At 40.3% G+C, this 19,426-nt stretch overlaps 1 protein-coding gene and 1 long non-coding RNA gene across 2 annotated transcripts in view; one reads left to right on the plus strand and one right to left on the minus strand.

The window, feature by feature from the left end:
* The window catches only part of LOC123957027, a 61,232-nt gene that overhangs the window by 31,896 nt on the left and 9,910 nt on the right, over positions 1-19,426 (plus strand). The window lies entirely within an intron of this gene.
* LOC123957020 (neurexophilin-2) lies at positions 1,665-3,351 on the minus strand. Its single transcript, XM_046029623.1, has 2 exons — positions 3,222-3,351; positions 1,665-3,063 (listed from the first exon to the last, which is right to left on the minus strand). The coding sequence occupies exons 1-2, from the start codon at positions 3,321-3,323 to the stop codon at positions 2,245-2,247; spliced, it is 921 nt and encodes a 306-aa protein (XP_045885579.1). The 5' UTR covers positions 3,324-3,351; the 3' UTR covers positions 1,665-2,244.

Consider the following 19,426-nt stretch of genomic DNA (forward strand, 5'->3'; position numbering starts at 1 on the left):
GTACCTCAGCCCCTGGTGCTTCCTTCCTTTGGGAGTTTGAATGCTTTCCCTGTGTTCCTCTGGTGCTGTGTTTGCCTTTTCAAGCCACTGCGACTTTAATTTTTTAAATAAAAATGGATATGAGTGTGGCTTGTCTGATTTTGTTTGTTCAAACTGGTTGCATTGTGCACTCAGTGTAAAACTGTAATCCCAGTGAATTTACATGTTGGGGTTGGGGAAGCATAATGTTTACATAAATTTACTAATAACTCAAATTTTTATTCAAAGGCGTCTGCAATCTGATGTTTGTCCAAAACAATCTTTGACCCATTTTCACTTATTAGGTGCACAAACTGTTGCATAAATACGTGATCAATATGTCAAGTGCTGCTATTTTGTTGTGACTTGTTAAAATCTTTAATACAAACATTCTTTTACTATAGTGTACTTTCTTTCATAGTTTATTAAATGTTTTTTTTTGTTGAAATTCTGAACAACCGCACACAGGCATAAATAAAGATAATCAGAGTCACATACACACAAACACGCAATCACATGACCGCAAATGTATGTATCTGTCCAAAACGACCAGTCCAGTGATTCTTCACCAAACCACAGTAGAGAATCTGTGCAACTAAGAGGGGAACTCCAGAGAATCTGGGTCGCTGTGACTCCATCAATCTGTGTGTCCCGACTGTCCGCAGCAACTTGTGTAAGATACATGGACCTCCCTGGACCTCCATCTCAATGTAATTGATCAAGAGCATAATAGGGTATCGAGCCAGAGTGAGGTGAAGATTCAATTAGCATCGACTGTGTGCTTTCTAATGAAATTCTGAGCGGCATTATCATCAGATCAAAAGTGTGGAGAGCAAAGAACCAACAACTCTGCACTGAAAGAGTAAAAAGGGTAGTTTGTGACCAAGGAAGAAGAGAGACAGTGTGAGCGGAGGTGTTCGGGGAGTGCGGAGGTGTTCGGGGAGTGCGGAGGTGTTCGGGGAGTGCTTGTTTAATTTAATCAATGAAAAGGTGGGTGGGTTGATTTATGTGTTCAGTTTCAACCTCTAATCTTGATGCACGAATAAATATATTTTTAGCAATAGTGACGCTACCTTGCTTCATTTTTTCCATAAGCTCATATTTTAGGCAAAAAGATAGAAAGTAAATATTATTAGGTAGCTGACATTATAACAGTAATACAGCAGTCAATAGAATGTGAGGAAGCCACCTGGAGGTTTGGATGCAAATGAAACATGTTTGCTCAGATGTGCAATTCTTCCTTTGCTTGCATGATCAAACAATCTGTCAGTCATATTACCTCCCATACAGTAGTTATTTTTCTTTTCAGTTTCGGGGTAAATGTAATCAAAAATTATGTCAGATAGGGATTCTATTATTTTACCAACGTACCAACTCCCTCAAAAGTAGCCCAACATTATCATCTTAAGAATGTTTCACAGCTGGTTTTCATGTTATAATTGAATCCATAACCAACTTCCCTTCAATATATTTTAGAAAATTTAAATTACATATCTTCACAGAAAGCTTCCCAATCAGAGTGAAATGTAACTTAGTTCATTATAGTGTCCTTGCCGAGTTAGATAGCTAGAATTATGCTGCACAACTTGTGCCCTGCTATTGTGCTTCTAGCTCTAAAGGAAAACATTCACCCAGTAAAAGACAAGACAGTTTAAGAGATTTTAATGTGCTTTTTCATACAGTATATTGTATGCATATCCAGCATAGCATTTCTCATACATATAGCTCTCTCATATCCAGGTTTGAAACGTAGAGCTGAGAGCATGATTAACAGTCAGTCTACCATAACATTACGTCCGCCATACAGTGATGGCACAGCCGTCTCAGAGGCTCCCTTTGTACTCGGAGGGCATAATACTGATTCCGGCTGTTTTCAACTGAATTCTCCAAATGCAAAAAGTAATAACACTGAGAAACAAATATCTAAAAACAGTAGGTGTGCTGAGGTTAAGTACATTATTTACAGAAAAGAAAATCAAATAAAAACAGAAGTTAACAAATACAAAGTTGGAAAATAAGTCAGAGAAATCAGCCATATCCTAACCATCCATAATTCTGATTATATTTTAAATCCATGATTCACAGCAGTTTAGAGGCAAAAAACTGTCCCCTGCTTCTTCATCATAATCAATATGACTATCATTTCCATCATCATTGTTATAATCGTCATCATCGTCATTAACATTGTCTCTTAATTTTTTCTCTTTTCAGTTCAGTCTCACGTACTTATCCAAAGTAAGGGTGCTCACTTTGGAAGTTGTAGTCTGGACACACTTTCTGAACCAGCTTGTAATCGATGCTAAAGAAAGAGATGAAGATGCAGATCACCTTGAAGGGTTTGGCACAGAGCCAGGCAGCATGGGACTGGGTGTGCTCTGTGAAGCAGGTTTGAGATGGATCGTACAGGCAGGGTTTGGGCTTCTTGGATCTGTTGGTTTTCTCATACTCCACCCGACAGTTAAAGGTCTTTGTCTCTTTGGGGTCGACAGTGGACTGCTGGGTCTCCTGGATCTGGACATCCTGCTGGGTGTGGGGGTGCAGCTGCTGCTGCTGGAGGACCTCAAACTCCACCACTTTGGTTGGAGGCACAATACTGACCGACACGTTACCCAGGCTGGATGAGTTGTGGCGGAAGTAAACAGTGAACGTCCCGTTGATGTGGTCCACAATCTTCCCTGTCACCAACAAACTGAACTTCATGGTCTTGACGTTAAAGTAGAAGTCTCCCCAGCCGAAGATCTTCTTAGTCTTCATGGCGGTCTTTAGTGAGGGCTTGCGCTTAGAGCGGTAGCCTGTCTGGTCTAGAAGCAGGGACTGGTTCCGGGCCGAGTCATATGGGTTAAAGAAACTGTAGGTGGGTGGCTTGGATTTCATGGGTGTCTGGTCAATTGAAGTGGAAAAGATACGTGTTTGGTATGGAGGTTTCACCACTCCCCCTGACGTTCCACCCACTGTGCCTTCACCCATGCCATATGGAAGAGTCTTCATCACTGACCCCACTGGGCCCAGGTCTGAGAAGTCCACTTGCTTCTCCAACCCTTGGACCTGCAGAAAAAGGAAACAGAAGAAGAAGAAAACTTTATTGACACAGTCCCAAAGGCTTTTAACTTTGTATTTTCACACATTCTCCAGGAGACTGTCCTCCCAAGAAAGACGACAGCGTCAATCATTTTTACAAATGCCAAAAAACAACATATATTTACGTTCCAGTGACAGAGCCTGAATGAGTTAAGATTCTTGTTCATCTGGAGCAAAGCAGGAAGTGTGATATTGTTATAGAGGAGGTTGCGGTGGATGGAGTGCATGGAGGGGTCAACAAAACATCAGACATCGGCACAGGAGATCGCTGTTTCTTTCCTATTTCCTACTGACAGTCAACGTTGGTTTCTTTTAACCATGACCACAATTCTTCCCTAACCATAACCAAGTGTTTATTATTGTAACTATGGCGATGAAGGTCCCCTTACCATAACAAAGTATTAATTTTAACCCAAATTATAATCTTCACTGAAACTATCAAAGTCGTTTTTGAGTTTTAATCGGCCTTTCAACACAAACTAAATGTATTACTTCTATTCTTTGTCAAGACTACAGTCAGTCACAACATGTAAAATACAACTCCAATAATATTAAAACAAGCTTGCCATAGTTTATTAAATGGATTTTTTTTAACAGTAGCCATGTTGCCATGACTATTTATTGTTTGGGAAATTTATCAGGTGATGGTACCTGGTGGAAAATTAATGTGAAGGGATCTGGTGGAAATTTGGGCTAGTCGGGTTCCGCGAATTCGGGATTAAAATCTGTCTTAATACATACATCCATGGAGCAGTTAAAGGGTTCTTCCCCTTGTTCAAGGGCACTTAACATAAAATAGTGCAATCCATACAGCTGCCTTTCAAGCCAGAATACACTACTCTCACTACTAGGAGTTGAACCAACAACCTGCAACCAGTTCTTGGTTCTTTACTTCTAAGCAAATCTAATTTATCTACAAATTTAAACTAATTCCAGTCCAATCTTGCAACAATCTAGGTAAAACCTAATATGGAGAAGAAAATCCATTATGTCCCATTTCAGTTTACACACATTATCATAATCTTACATGTTGTATAGGTCACCCTTTTGCAGAGATCGTTTTACCTCATATGATTTTTATTTCTACGAGCCTCCAAGTTGTTAGATGTTGCCATGTTTCATCTCTTGAATTCAAGAAAACAAAACCATCTATTTTTGTTAACACACTTTAATTTTGTTGTCAGTGTTGCTCCAGAGAGAAAAACAACTCGGCATGTAAGGTAATGGATGTGAGCCTTTGTTAGTTCAGACAGCTTTCTGCCTTTAATCCACAGCCTAGTTGGTTATTCACAGGGCTGATTGACTAGAACTCTTCCTCTGCTCTCTTTCATGTCTCATCAATCACATCACTGCCATGCTCCCATCCTTACGCATATATGTACACACACACACGCACGCACTTTTTAACACTTGAGCACACAGACACATTCGCACATGTGCAAACATCAAGCTTGAAGCTGTCATGAAGTGACAACGAGAAATATTACAACTGTTCAGAGGGGTTACATGTGCTTCCCCCAAGGACACATTTGGATGGAGTTTTAAAACCATTCTCCTACTAGATAAACAAACCACAAAATAAAAAATATATAAATGAAAACACGATTTCAAAACAAGTACAGGATCAGATCTTTGTGTCTACTCATGCGAGGACAGTTTCTGTCTCCCTTCATTCCTATCCAGGGCAGTGGAACCGACAGGTTTGTGCCAAAGCTCTCCTCATCTTTCATCAATCACCGAACCTAATAATAACTCCATACTACTATTCGTAGAGGCAACAGTGTAGCGCTCAATACAGCTCCTAATGTATTCAGCCATTCAATTAATGTATCTATGTCGGTTGGCCATTCATTAACATGCCCTCAGAGGTGATTTCTAAATAGATTGACTGAGGGTAAAATAACTGAAAGTTTATTGACCACTGGAGGAATGAATTGCCAAAAAAAGAAAGGTGCTGATAAATGACCAGAGACTGGGATAATGACCCACTGAAGATCATTAACAGACCCCGTCTCCTATTGGTGCCATGACAAGAGGCCTGTGTAGTGGCCTTGTGATTTTTAAGCTGGTGAATTGGTGATGTAAGCTGACTTTGGTGTTGATGGGTAGGAAAAAGTTACAGTTGATGGCAGAAAAACATCAGAATACGGACAGCAACAAACAGTGTGTACAGCGCATACAAGATGGGGACTTCCTATGAATGCGCTGTCAGCAGTGCTGTCAGCTAGCTCCATGTGTTGCCATCTGTCAGGCTAACACTCTGCTGGTGCAGTTCTAATCATTTCTCTTGCTGATGGCACAGAGCTCGAACTAGCACCATCATCATAATCCTTAACCATCTTCCGCAGTAACATCACGCTATGAACTGCAACCTAACCTTCAGGGTCAACTGTATGAAGCTCAAAAATGATTGTATGATGGGGTCTGAGGTCAGCGTGAGTCTTTCTGAGGGGGAAAAAGCAACTGTAAAGTCAGCAGCTTTAACAAACATCGATTGAGTGGAAAAAGATAAGTATGGAGAGAGGGCTTCTTCTATGGTACGAAAGTAATAAAATGCCAAGAGAAACCAATAAATAGATGGACTTTCTATTAGCATAAATATGAAATTTCTTGTGCTTGACAGTAAATCCATTTAAAGGGTGAGAATTTGTTATAAGAAATATCAGATTTTTTCTCTTGACATGAAATCTATAAGCTATAGACTTTCTGCAAAACAGCGGATGTTTGCTATAAGGTCATATCAGGCTGCCGTAACCAGCGAAAGATGCTTGAAAACTACAGCTTCATGCTTTTCTTCATCCTTAGCCTCTTTTCAGTTAGGTTACAACACAGTGAGAAGTAACTTGTAGAGCAATAGCCAGAGGGATATTGTCGGGGTGATCAAGAGGTGATGAAGCAAGGTGCGCACAGGTGCAAACACACACACACACACACACACACACACGCACACACACACACACACACCCAGTAGACACATTAGATTTTCACACTGAGCAACTCAACTAGAGAGGCTTGTAGGTTAAAGTTGAAAGGAACTTGAACAGTAAATCAAATATGGTCACTAAAATTATCACAAGGAATAACAATAATACATATTATGATATAAGCTTTTTGGAGGATGGTATTACCCAAAGCACATTTTAGTCATACATGCTAGGCTTTAACCCCTTGACGCCGATTGTCGCGAATTCGCATCATACCTCTTCCTTGCAGACTGCAAGCCAAGATAGCACATGGATTCCCCCAATGCCTGTTGGTGCATATTCGATACGTAGCTAGGAACCTTTCGCAAGCCCTGGTTTCTCATTTATGCCTGTTGTCGCTAATTTGCATCATACCTACACATACCTGAATTTATATCTTTTCTATGTTCTATAGACAAATTAACAATCTTCACTTAATTTAACATCAGCTTGAAAGCAAATGAAAACAAATAATTTTTTTTATTTTTTATTATAAGAATATTCAGGGGTTAAAGGGTTAATTTACATCAGTTACTTTAATCTAAATTTACTGTAATTCTGGGAAAGCCTAAATTAGCAGGTAAAGCTTTATTTTCCTTTACACTCTGCTAATTTCTGTATAGATTTGACATTAATATGACATCTGGTTTTGGTGTGATCTTTATGTTAAATTTAAAAATGCTGAATATAAGCTATGTGTGAATTATGTGTTCTTCAAGAATGCTTTTCCTCCAATGCTAGAGGCTCTGTGAGCTAAATGCTAACATCAGCATATTAACATGGTCACAATGACAATGTTAACATACTGATGTTTAGCAGGCATGTTTACTATGTTCACCAACATTTGCTAATTAGCACTATACAAAAAGTACAGTTGAGGCTGATGGAAATGTCATTAGTTTTGCAACTGTTTTGTCACAAACCAAAGTGCTAGATAAATAAAAAGTTCATGATGGCTCTATATAAAAAGTCTGGGACAAAAGTTATTACAATTCATCCTGAGCGGAACATACAAAATTACATGGCAATCCATCCCATATTTTTGTTGAGACATTTCACTCAAAACCACAAAAGTGAACCTCATGGTGCTGCTAGAGGAAAAGTAAGGGAATCACAAAAGTCATTAGGAATCATCCTCTGTGCACCATGAACGTCCTTGTATTAATGTACTTTACAGGAAACATAGATGTAACCTGCCATGCTCCCGTAAAGAAGCTACACAACACCAAGGCTTTACCTTCCTACTCTCCTACTAACACATGAATTAACAGCTCTTTTAACAAACCATCTCAGGAAAATATAACTTTCAACCTATTCAGCCCACTCGAAATTACTTAAAGTAAAGGACAGAGAAAACGTGACTTGTGCGGATGCTATGGGTTCCCTCTTGTGGCTATTTGGGGCTCCCAAGTTCCCTACAACAAGGAATTAGTGTTTCCTCCATTTAGGAATGATATCCTTGTTTGGCAGGATGCTGGGGGAAATTGCAGCAGAAGATGGAATAAGTATTGTGGTGGACTTATACATATGTATGATACAGACAACTCAATAACAGCACAATCATAGAAAGAACAATCAGATTAGTGAGCTTGGGAAATAGAGGAAGATAGTGAAGAAAATGTTATTAGTGGAAAAGTGAGATGAGAAGAGGACAGAGTAAGGAGAGCTTGTACATTTTCTAGGAATGGAGAACATTAATCATCTTTAACTTCATTTGGAGGTTCATATGAGCAAAAAGCATCTTTAGTTGCTGGTCAGTTGGGAGCCGTATAACCTACCAGGAAATACATGCAAGAATGAAATGTAGAGATTGTTCAATGAGGAGATTATCAGTGTAGCTGAGACAGCGAGAGACCATGAGTTACAGAAAAAAGAAGATGAGAAACATGGCAGACAGAAAAGCGTTTAGAGAGATCGACAGATAGACTGTGTGGTGAAGGGCTACACACTAACTTATTAAAGGTCAGATGAGCTCTAGAATTGACTGCTGAAACCTGATATATCACATGCCACCACAATTAAGATCTCTTTTCATCATTAAGGAAGCTTTGGATCAATCATAGCACCTCTGTCTACTGTCTACTCTCTCTTTCTTCCACACTCTCTCTGTCTATTGGGTATCTGATCCTCTGTCTGCAGTCCGCTCACTCCCACATTCACCCATAACTTCCACACCACCTTGATAGCGAGAGTATTCTGAGTAAATGGACATCGCTCACCGGTGCCCCAGCAGCACACATCTGACTCCCTCTCGTTGTCTCCCGCCCTCCCGTCCTTCCCCAGAGGACTGATGAGAAGATGAGGGCTGCTTGTCTCAGAGCTCTTTCCCAGGCTTGTCCCTTTGTTTAATTGGAGTTTTATTAGTGACAATCAATTCATTTCTATCTGTGCTCCAGGCTGCATTGATCTGCTGTCACAGAGAAGAGTCAAATGTACAGTTCCACTCCCACCACACTACAAACCACAGGCTCTGATGCCAGCTGCTGATAGCTAAAAAAAAAAAAAAAAAAAAACTTTCTGTATCGACTTCTTTAGTGCTTGTTGTGATTAGAAGCAATGAGTTGGCTTTTTTGTTTGTCTTTTTTGAAATTTTTTATTTTATTTATTTACATTTTTCAGGTTTAACTCATATTTAAGTTGTTTAAGTTGTTATACATCATTGATATTGAGGTATGAGTTGTGAAAATGACCCTGACATTTCAATGACTTTCATTTCAGCTATTACAGGTATTTGCATAATACTGAGATCCAGAATGCCTTTAAGTGACAAATAGGTGAAAAGGTCTTTATTTTATTTTAAATCTCCATAGGACTTTATCTCTGCTTTCTCTCCATGATGTAGTTATGTTGGCTTCACTGGGCTGTGACATCCAGTGGACGCTGGGACATTTTTTGCAGGCGAGTGTGAAGTGGAGGTGATGGTCAGCAGTTCCAAGTCAATGCACTGTTGGAAAACAGTGGATAGGCCTCTTCAGGTTGGGAGAAAGTAGCTGCCCCAAGTGAAGGAGGTCAAGTATCTCGGAGTCTCTGTGACAATTGAAGCTAGAGTGCAAGATCAACAGGTAGACTTGCACCATCCATCCAGTCATGCAGACTGTTGCGGTGAAGACCGAGCACGGCCTGAAGCTCTCACTTTGCCAGTCAATCTATGTTGCAGCTCCTACCTGCTCATGAGTTCTAAGACTTAATTTCCACTTGATGCATCTTAAGGAAATAACTATGCAATCTCAAAAAAGCTGTGTGTAAAAACATCCAAAAAGCATTTGAGATGGATTAATATCCGATTGCTTAAACCACCGTGTGAGATAGCTGGTGATTGCAATGGTGAGGAAGCAGCGTGAATGAAAGCCTGGAAGGATGATAAAACTCTTGTCGCCCCGACTCCATAAATGTGATTAATCTGTGTGTGATAGTTGTAGCTCACCATCTTAATTGTTACTGTTGCAACTAACTTGCTAAAATGTACAAGTTGTTCTTTTGGAATTAGCAAACAGCTTCAGGTGCAATACCACCACCCTGTGGGCTGGAGTAGGGTCAACCTGTGTCTGCATGTAGGCCACTGTATCCCAGGAAGGATTGCAATTCTGCAACGCCGCAGTGTCTGGTAGACAAAGCAGGGACCCAAAGGCAGACTTCATTTGGCAACCTATAGGCAGGTCTGGAACAGGTAAACAAACAGAATCAAGCAGCGGACATCTGCAGCAGTTAATCCACTCAAGAAAACATGTTTAGGTAGCAGGTAACAGGCAGCAGGTGGGCAGAAATGACTTTAAAGACACTAAGGCAAGACAGAAGACATGACCTAAGAGCAAAATGAAGAACAAGCTGCACTCTAGATAAACTGACGCTGAGGACTGATAAGATGCAGCTGGGCGTGTGATCTCGCTGAGGGGTAAGGACCTAAGACATCCAGAAGGAGCTTGAAGTACAGATGCTGTTACTTGCATTGAAAGGGGCCAGGTGAGGTGTGTTGGGCATTTACAGCTGTTTTAACGTCATAGGCGCCTCCCTGTAGCACCTCAGGGCTGACACATAGGTCTCATCCCAGGGATAACAAATCCCATCTGCCTTATGAACATGACAAGATACCCCTGGAAATGTTATAGGACGTGGGTGAAAAGAAGAATGTCTGGGATACTTTTCCTAGCTTGCTGCCACCACGACCTAGAGCTCAATAAGCGATGAAAATAGATGGATGTGTTTGAACAGAGCAGTCAAAGGACACATTAATAGAAGCTGAAACTGTGTCAATCTGGTTAAAGGACATTTCATAATTTTACAAAGAGCTCGTTGCTGCTGTAATAATGGAACTAATTTGTAAGGCAAATAACATATTTTGGTGCTGGTAGTGTGGTACTGTGGCTCAGGTTCAATTTTACCAAAAGAGACTCCACTCTGTTTTGACAACGATCATATAATAAAAGAAACTTTTCTTCCTTCTCCCCCAAAAAATGGGAGTACTGAAAATGACATTTAATTACAAAAAGCAAAATAAAGCCAGGAGGAAAAAGATAAACCAGTAGGGGGAAAATGGAGAGAGGGAGAGAGAGGAAAAAAGGAGAAAAAGAAAAGGCAGTAAAAGCGATTTCGCAGTCCAGTGGTGTCGCTGGATTATCATGAAAATGAAAGCTACTGAGTCAGGGAGTATCAGGGAGCAAGGAAATGGAGCCGAGACAGATAACACAGTAAAGGAGAAGAAGAAAACGAATAAGAGAACTAGTGTAGAGAAAGCAGAAAGGTCTGTAAGACAATATGAAAAGAAAGTGAAAAGAAAGAAAAGGTAAAAAGACAATATATATACGACACACAGTGAGATTATGAGTGCAATAAGCCAAAAATGAGAATCACTTCACCCCATAGAGAATAATCAGAGGTTTCTTGAGAAGTAATATCTGTAATATTGTTTCGAGAAGACCAGCTCAGCTCTGAAATAATTTTTAGTTAAAGAATGCATGACTTTCCCCCCCATGTATCAGGCAACATCATGAGCAAAAGTTTCACAGAGAAGAATCTGTACTTTCTGTATAGGTTAACATTCTAACATCTTGTAGAAAGAAAGAAAGAAAGAAAGAAAGACAGAAAGACAGAAAGACAGAAAGAAAGAAAGAAAGAAAAAAAGAAAGACAGAAAGAAAGAAAAAAGAAAGAAAGATTTATTGAGGTAGTGTATGCCAGTTTAAGTTTTATATGCTGACAATATTGCAAAATATTGCAGATGCCACTGGGCTGAGATGGAAATGAAGACATTCACAGTTGTGGCAGGCAATTGCCGTTGCATTGCTTTTAGCATTTTTATGATTCTTTATGGTTTTATGTTTTGCTGCTCTGGCTCTGTTTCATTAGCATCTTAAATTAATTTTGAGTGTTGAGGAAAAGCTAGATAAACATCGTTGTTACCTATCACTATAACCAGTTAAGCCACAAGAGACAGCTTGTTGAGACAAGCCCAATTGCCCTATAAAAGATAACAGGGGGAAACAACAAGCCAGACTCCATCTGAAGGTAACAAAAAAACCTACCAGCAACTTTAAAACTCACTAATTAACACATATCTTTTTGTTCAATCAGTAAAAACCGAAGAGCAAAACAAAACAAAGTGTGGGTTTTAGATACTGGACTGTTTCTTGGCTTCCTGAAGTCTCTGCAGGATGCCTGCCAACCTCATGGTAACAACAAAAACTAAACTAGCTAGCTGTTTTTCTTTATGCTGGCCTAAGATAACTGGCTGCTGGCTGTAGCCAATGTTATCGATCTTCTCACCTAACTCTCAGCATGTGAGTGTATTTCCCGAAATGTCTAGCTATTCCTTAAAAACACTGAACTAGTAAAGTCCCATAATGCTGCCCAAGGTCTACAGCAGACAGCACAGCTATAGTATGTTGCAATCATGGTCTGAATTCAGAAACATATTGCCATAATCTAACAATCACTTTTACCAATACTCATCAACGCAGCTTCTTTCTTGTCTTAAACTGTCCCAACTGTCTCAATCTGTTGTAAAATACTCCAGTGCACATTGGGATCGCAGCAGTGGCGGTTCTAGACCAATTTTATTGAGGGGGCCAGACTGGGGCCAGTTGTTTTGTCAGAGGGGCACATTCAATCGGTGACAAACGAGACAAAGGCAAAGTCCCAGCTTTCAAAATGTCCTGTTTAGTATATAATGTAATGTTTTAGTATGTTTCAGTAACTTACAGTTATTTGTTTCAGTAACAGGATCTTTTCAGTAACTTTATATAGTTATATATTTATTATATTACATTATACAAAACAAAACATTCCTGTTAGACCAGTAGGCTACTGTTATCGCTTTTTGTGTATGAAAAGTGCTGTTTAAATGCAATTTCCAGCAATATCCAAAGGCTATCCATGCCATGGAAACATGGATTACAAGGACAAAATATTGTCTACAATGCTGAATTCAGTTTAATTTCGTCACAAGCAGATACATTACTAAGATTACTGTAGACCAGGGCTATTATATTACAAACTCAATTGGGCTGGATTTTAAAACCAGGACACAGAGACCGGACATTTTCTAAGGAGTTGAGATCATTAAGATTTTATTGACACACTTGTATTGGTAATCCTTATTACTTCAGTTCTTTATTGATGCTCTATTATCAGTCCTATTTATTACTAAATAATCCATCCATCGTCAACCGCTTATCCTGTACAGGGTCGCAGGGTATTACTAAATAATTGCATATATTATTAAATTTGTTTTTTTTAACTACATGTTGTTTCTAGAGCAGCAACAGGATTTACAGCAGCAAAGTCACTAATATCTCACTGGAAACAAATTTAACATGTAAGTAAAATAAATATTACATATTCCTGACAACATACTGTGTGAAGTTTAGAAATTATGAACAACTCAGTCCCTCCTGTCCTCCTCCTCCCTCTGCTGCTGCTGGTAGAGAGGAGGGCTGGTTTGTCTCAGCCACCAGCTGAGTTTATAATGTGCCATATTTTAATGTATGTGGCAAACTAAGCTGAATAGTTACTAAAGACAGACAGCTTTCACTTCAGCTTGTTTTTAACAATAAGCTATTATCTGAACTAGGGCTGTGCTTGTGTAAAACCAAAACACAGCTGCAGTGGATGAGAGACTGAGCAGATTAAAACATCGCATTTTGCGTATTATGCTTATCAAAAAGGTGTGTTGGTAAAGTAGTGGCTTTTTTACTCACCAAGTTTTTATTGAACCACGTACTTACACTAACGAGAGGAGTAGTCATCAATGTCGGTAATGTACACTGACCAGCTGGCTGACTTCGCTCCGTGTCATGCTAGGCACTGATTCCTTAAAATGTTGGCCGTCTTAGCCTTTGATAGTAAGACTCATATGGGCATCCTATAAAACTGGAAATGAGTCCCGCCTCACACTTTGAAAACCCCTGTATTAGATTAAGATGATGTGTACCAATGAGGTTATGGTTGCTAACTATGTATGTGTCTCCCTTGGTTGTTATATGAAACAAGTATTACTGCAGAATATCAACCTTGTCCGTGTTAATGACAACACTAATAAACAACTAGAGTATAACTCTATTAAAACAAAACAAAATTTACAAAATAGAACATTTAATTAAAAAAAAGATAATTGGGGCTTGGTGAGTTTAATTCTTACAACTTTTAGTATTTACCCTAACCCTATAATATTTTTTTTAAAAATCAATTCCAAAACAGGACTGAGAAAACAGAGCTAATGTCTAATATCCTGCATACATCTTCTCTAACATTTCTGTGGCGAAAAAGGTAGACACGGGCGGCAGTGAATACAAACCGCAGTATGCTTTATCTATAAAGTCATTAGAAGATTTTGCTCTCAGGAGCCTGACTTCAGTGGCCATAGATCAACTGTGTGCAGTAGTCCTCCCTTGTTTCTCATATCTTACTGATCACATCAGATCAGCATGCCGCAGTGTTGCTGGGTGGGCAGACTTCCCACATGTCTCCAGTGATGCTGTGGCACCTGATCAATCACCCGAGGCAACTCTTTGGGGACCCATCGGAGAGGCGGGGAGGGACGCAGGAGCGGGAAGGCATTGGTGGAGTGAGGGTGTCTCCTTTGCATGCAGGATGGCAGGCAATGCATCAAAAGATGACAGCTATCCCATTCTTTCTTAAATAAGAGTGGTGAGACTCTTGCTGGCTGTGCTTTAACTTTAATCATTCATCTAAATAACTGTTCCAGAAGTCTGCTACTGAAGGGGGCCCCAGCGCCAGGAAGGCTGCCATGGGCGTGGGGGAATATGAAAACTGACGTTGCACTCCTGGATTTCTCATTTGTAAACGTGTAAACATATATTTGACTCAGATTGCAAAAGCAAAAAAGCTCTTGTCCTCATCACCCACAACCCCCCCCCCCCTCCCCTCACTCTCTCTCTCATAGATTTATGTATTGAAAGACTTTGAAATTCATCGAGGTTAGACTAAGCAAGAAAGGAGGAGGTGAAGGGTACTCTGGCAGCTACTACGGCTCTGGCAGCATGAGCGACGTGTTGAGCAGCTAAGTGACAGTGATTGATGCCCTCTGTGTTTCGCAACTTATCAAGCGCGTATACACGCTCACTCTGCAAACAGATAAACAGCAGAAACATTCGAGATAAATAAAGAATCAAATAAACACGAGGGACTGGCAAAGTAAAAAAAACAACTATCTGCATAATGAATAGAAGAGATGTAAAGGAGGAGGGAGAAGAGAGGCAGAAATTCCCAGCGGGTGAAACTGAGCCTTGGAGACGTCAGTTTGGGAGGGATACAGGGACACATGGGCCTGTGACGACTCCGACAAGTCACCCAGGCGGCAAAATAAAGCCCGGCTTCCTCAGATTTGTTTCCAGTACTCATCAGTAGGAGAGCTGGATGACGGATGGACTGGCACTGGGCGCAACACGAGCGTGTCAAAGTTACTCACCATAATAAAGACCTGTTCTTTTTCCCTCCATTCGCTTTCCTTTTTTTCCAGCCACCTGCAATCCCACTGCTTACAACCCATTTCATTTCATTTTGTTTGTGTCTTCCTTCACCCCCAATTCCTCCACTCTTCCTTTGCTCCATGATCTGTTTCCCATCCCTCCATTTTCCCCTTTCTTCCTTTATTTCCTCTTTCTTGTATCCTTCCATGTCTTTATCCTTCCAACCATCCATGACTATAACATGACTAGAATAATGACTAGCTCTGGATTTTTCCTTCCTTTATTCTTTCCTCATTCTTCATCCTTCCTTTTCTCCATCCTTCTATCGGTCTAACAAACCCATTCATGACATAAGTAGGAATTGTGACCTCACCCTGACACTTCATCCCTTCTCAAATATTCTATCTCATCTGTCCTACAACCCTCTATTATTGCTTGTTTCTTCCTTTATTTGCCCTTACTCGTGTCCTTCCAGTATCCATCCTTCCACCCAACCATGACAAACATTGTGATTAACTCCTGATGCTTCCTTCTCTAAGTCATCCCTCATTCTCTCTCCACCTCTCCATCCTTTCTTCCTTTAATTCCTCCTTTTATATCATACCATTCATCATGACTAGAACTGTACCTTGTTTCATACCTTCTTCCTGAAAACTTTGATTACCCATCATTGTTTCTTCCTTGACATTCTCCATTGCTGCCTTTATGTCGTCCTTCCTTGCGTCTTCTCCATCCTTCTATCCCTCTATCCATCCACGACTACTACAATTGGGATTAGCTCCTGATGCTTCTGCCCCTAATTCAAAAGCTAGCTCCTAATAATTTCCATCCTTTCTTCCAACCATCTCCCTTAATTCATCTCTCAGTTATTTCTCTCTTCATTTATTTTCTCATCCCATCCTTCCTTCCTTTATCTCCTCCTATCTTCTAACGTTCAAGAGTTCTCCCTCCTGTTATTCATCCATGACTCGACTACAGCTTGTTTCTGATTGTTTCTTCCTTATTAACTTTGTTCCATCTTTACTTCCGCCCTTCATTTTTGCATCCTTCTTTGCTTTATTTCCTCTTTCCTTTCACCCACACACCACACATGACTATGACATGACTACAGTTACAAAAACCTTTCATTCCCAAATGTCTTTTGTCCCTCATCTCTCCCCCATCCCTGTCTACCTTCATGTTCTCATCTTTTAATTTTTCCTTCCCCTATTTCCACTTTCCTTATTTTCCCGCATGCATCCATCCATCTGTCCCTCCACCCATCCATGTTCACATTGCCAGAACTGTGACTAGTCCCTGATAATTCCTCACGTAATTTCTTCAATCCCTCGTCCTTAATTCGATCCCTTCATTCTTCCTTCCCACTTTCTTTCATCCTACTGCCAGAGCCCAAGCCTCCCAGTCTCTCTCCCCGGTTTGTCGACTTTTGGGATGTAATAGTATGATTAGACAAAGATGAAAAGACTAAGAATGCACTCTGTGCACTCCAATGTCGAGTGGGGATGAGTGGGGCTGAGTGGGGCTGAGTGGAGGCAAAGCTCAAACCTGCGTGGGGATACATGGGGATCCAGCTTAGGGCAGACTTTCCTCACCGGGACTGATGGCTGAGTTAATTGGAGAGAAAACAGTGGGAGGTGCCAATGAATAAAACCCCTCAGAGATGCTGGCAGCAGGGCACGGCGACATTCCCCTGTTCACTTCAAGGTTATGCACACACACGCACACGAAAACACACACCTGCTACTGAGGCTAAAAACCACAAGCCTCTTGCAGTATTATTTGCATAGAAAGCACAAGCTCCGGCATGAATTTATTCTGTGAGTAATTTGATTAAAAGGAACTGAAAATGACACGATAGATAAGATAGAAGAAGATAAGACAAAACATTCGTGCACACAATGTATAGCAAGTTTTCTCCTCTCCTGCCTTTTGGATGCCTTTGCCAGTGTATAAATCACCCGGCTTCAAGGACGCAGCATCGGGACCCCTAACTGGGATCTTTCACATCCACCATCTGGACGCAGAAAACCAGAGTGCTGACCAGCGGCCCTGCTCTCATTCTGTTCCTCAGGACGAACCACAAGATAGGGGGTGGGGGGTGTATACTGTAGACAGAAAACTAATCAATCCAGTGACTGCTTAATGTGTGCTGGACTTCATAGAAAATCCTCTCTGGAGATGAAGAAGAGTCACAGAGACCGGAAATGATATTTTGAGGGGGAAAGAGAGAGAGAGAGAGAGAGAGAGAAGCTGTCAGCCTCTTTGCTCATCCAGAACTATCCAAAGTATTCATTCATATACTCCTCACACACCTCCCTCTCTCTTTCCGCTCGCCCTCCTCCAGAGACGGCATCCTTCCATCACACTCCGAGACCCAATATCAAAGTAGATATCTTTCCACAGACAATTGTGTCCACTGCGGTTATTTGTGTCATGCTATCCACTAGTGTAAGTAGGCCTCTATCTCTACTGAGGACAGCAGTATTCCTCTCTCTGTCCCTCTCTACCTAATAGGACAATCGCTTTGTTTTAGCTCAGGTCATTTCACCTGCAGGGTGCTGCCCAGTGGCTGATCGCTTGGTCACTGTCAACACCCAGATGTGCACACATATACACACACACACACACACACGTATATGTGCACACATGGACATCATCCTTGAACGCAGATGCCCTCATGCACACGTTCAAAAATCTATGCATTCTATGGAGAGATGCTCAGAAGACTCACACACATATGTGGTGATAATGCTGAACCCTTTTCTTTAAATGTTGAAACCAATGAATTAAATATCTGACAATGAAGTTACTTTATCATTGTGATAAAAGATTATTTTTATTACGAACAATCTGCAGGTTATTGTCTTGATTAAACGTTCTACAAAATGTTCAAAATGCCTGTCACTATTTCTTGAAACACAAGGTGATGCCATCAAAGTGCTTGTTTTTACTGACCAACAGTGCATAACCTAAAGATATTTAGGTTCCAGAGTAACAGCAAATCATCATCATTTTTTATCTTTTAATCGACTGATCATTTCAACTCAAGATGAAAATATCCTGATATTCCAGTGAGGCACTAACGCAGTCTTGGTAACTGATTCACAACATTGTCCAGAGATATATAAGGTAATTTGTTTCTATAACTTTTTTCTCGCTTTGGTTTTTGTTTCGGTTCTGATAACATTAGCTGCTATTGATATCTTACAGTTTAACAAATCTGAATGTGACATATCGGGAGATAGTAATCTGTTCTTAATTTCTTATTAACAGATAAACATAAACATGTAATTTTAATATTAATCCCTTATTACACAGGAAAACAGTGTGCGTGCACAGCTACAGCAAGCAGGCAGAATGCAGAAGTCAATCGGGGAACTGTGATGGAACTTTGCAACGGACAATTTGAACAATATTTTTACTGTTCACCTTACTTTTGAGATAAAAACTGTGTAATCATCTCCCCAGTTTTATGGCTTAGATCAAATTAATCTAATCTAATCTCAGACTTCAGATAGACGTATAAATTTGTCTGTTTCACAAAGCTGTCTAGTTCTTAAATGTCTCAGTCAGGACTAGTTTGCTAGGACTTCTGGGTAAATTAGGACATTTTTTTAAACTAAAAAACATGGCTGACCACTCAGCGCCATTCACTCTAGAAAACTGTGTGTTAAAACACTTCTAGTAGCAAAACCTTTTAGCACAGTTCAGACCTGTAGCAGAGCTCAGATGCTGTGGCTTCTTAATGTGACGGGGCTTAATTAGTACTGCATTGCATTTTTTTGTCTCAGGACAGTTTCCTTGGACAAATGAAGTTGACTGATGAGGTCCCCCATGCTTTATATTTCCAACGGGTTACTGAGGTCTATAAAAACGTTCTCCCTTCTCATTGCTCGCCCCACAGCACTGTTAACAAACCACGAATTATGAGCCGTGGTTTCCTCTTTTGTTGTTTTGTCTTTTGCTGTCAATGATTGTTACCATGGAAACATCAGTCTTAGTTCTGAGTTAGCCCAGGGGTAGGGTGGCTAATTTACTAAGCTTAAAATATGTCAGCCTTTATTTTTGTGAAACTATCTAACTCGCATTAGACTATTCTAAAAGCAAAATTAAGACTGGCCTAACACTATAGACCAGTCTCTAATATCTTTGTGAAACCGGCCCCTGAGCACTTGTTTTTTGACTTCTTCATTTGCTACAGGGGAAAAAACTCCCAATAGCAAACGATGGCCAAACCTACAAAAATGACATGCATGTTGTAATTAATCCAAATTTATTCTTTAAATGGATCACTTTGTATAAAAAAAGATATGGTAAAATCTGACGATTGACAATTTGTTATCATCTCATTGCCACCAACCGTGTATGATTTCTGCAAAAACAGTTTTCTGAGGTACTGAAAATCTATTGCAGAAGATTTGTATAAAGGAAAATTGTGGAGCTG

The sequence above is a fragment of the Micropterus dolomieu genome, linkage group LG18 (assembly GCF_021292245.1).
Source record: "Micropterus dolomieu isolate WLL.071019.BEF.003 ecotype Adirondacks linkage group LG18, ASM2129224v1, whole genome shotgun sequence".
Taxonomy (NCBI): Eukaryota; Metazoa; Chordata; class Actinopteri; order Centrarchiformes; family Centrarchidae; genus Micropterus; species Micropterus dolomieu.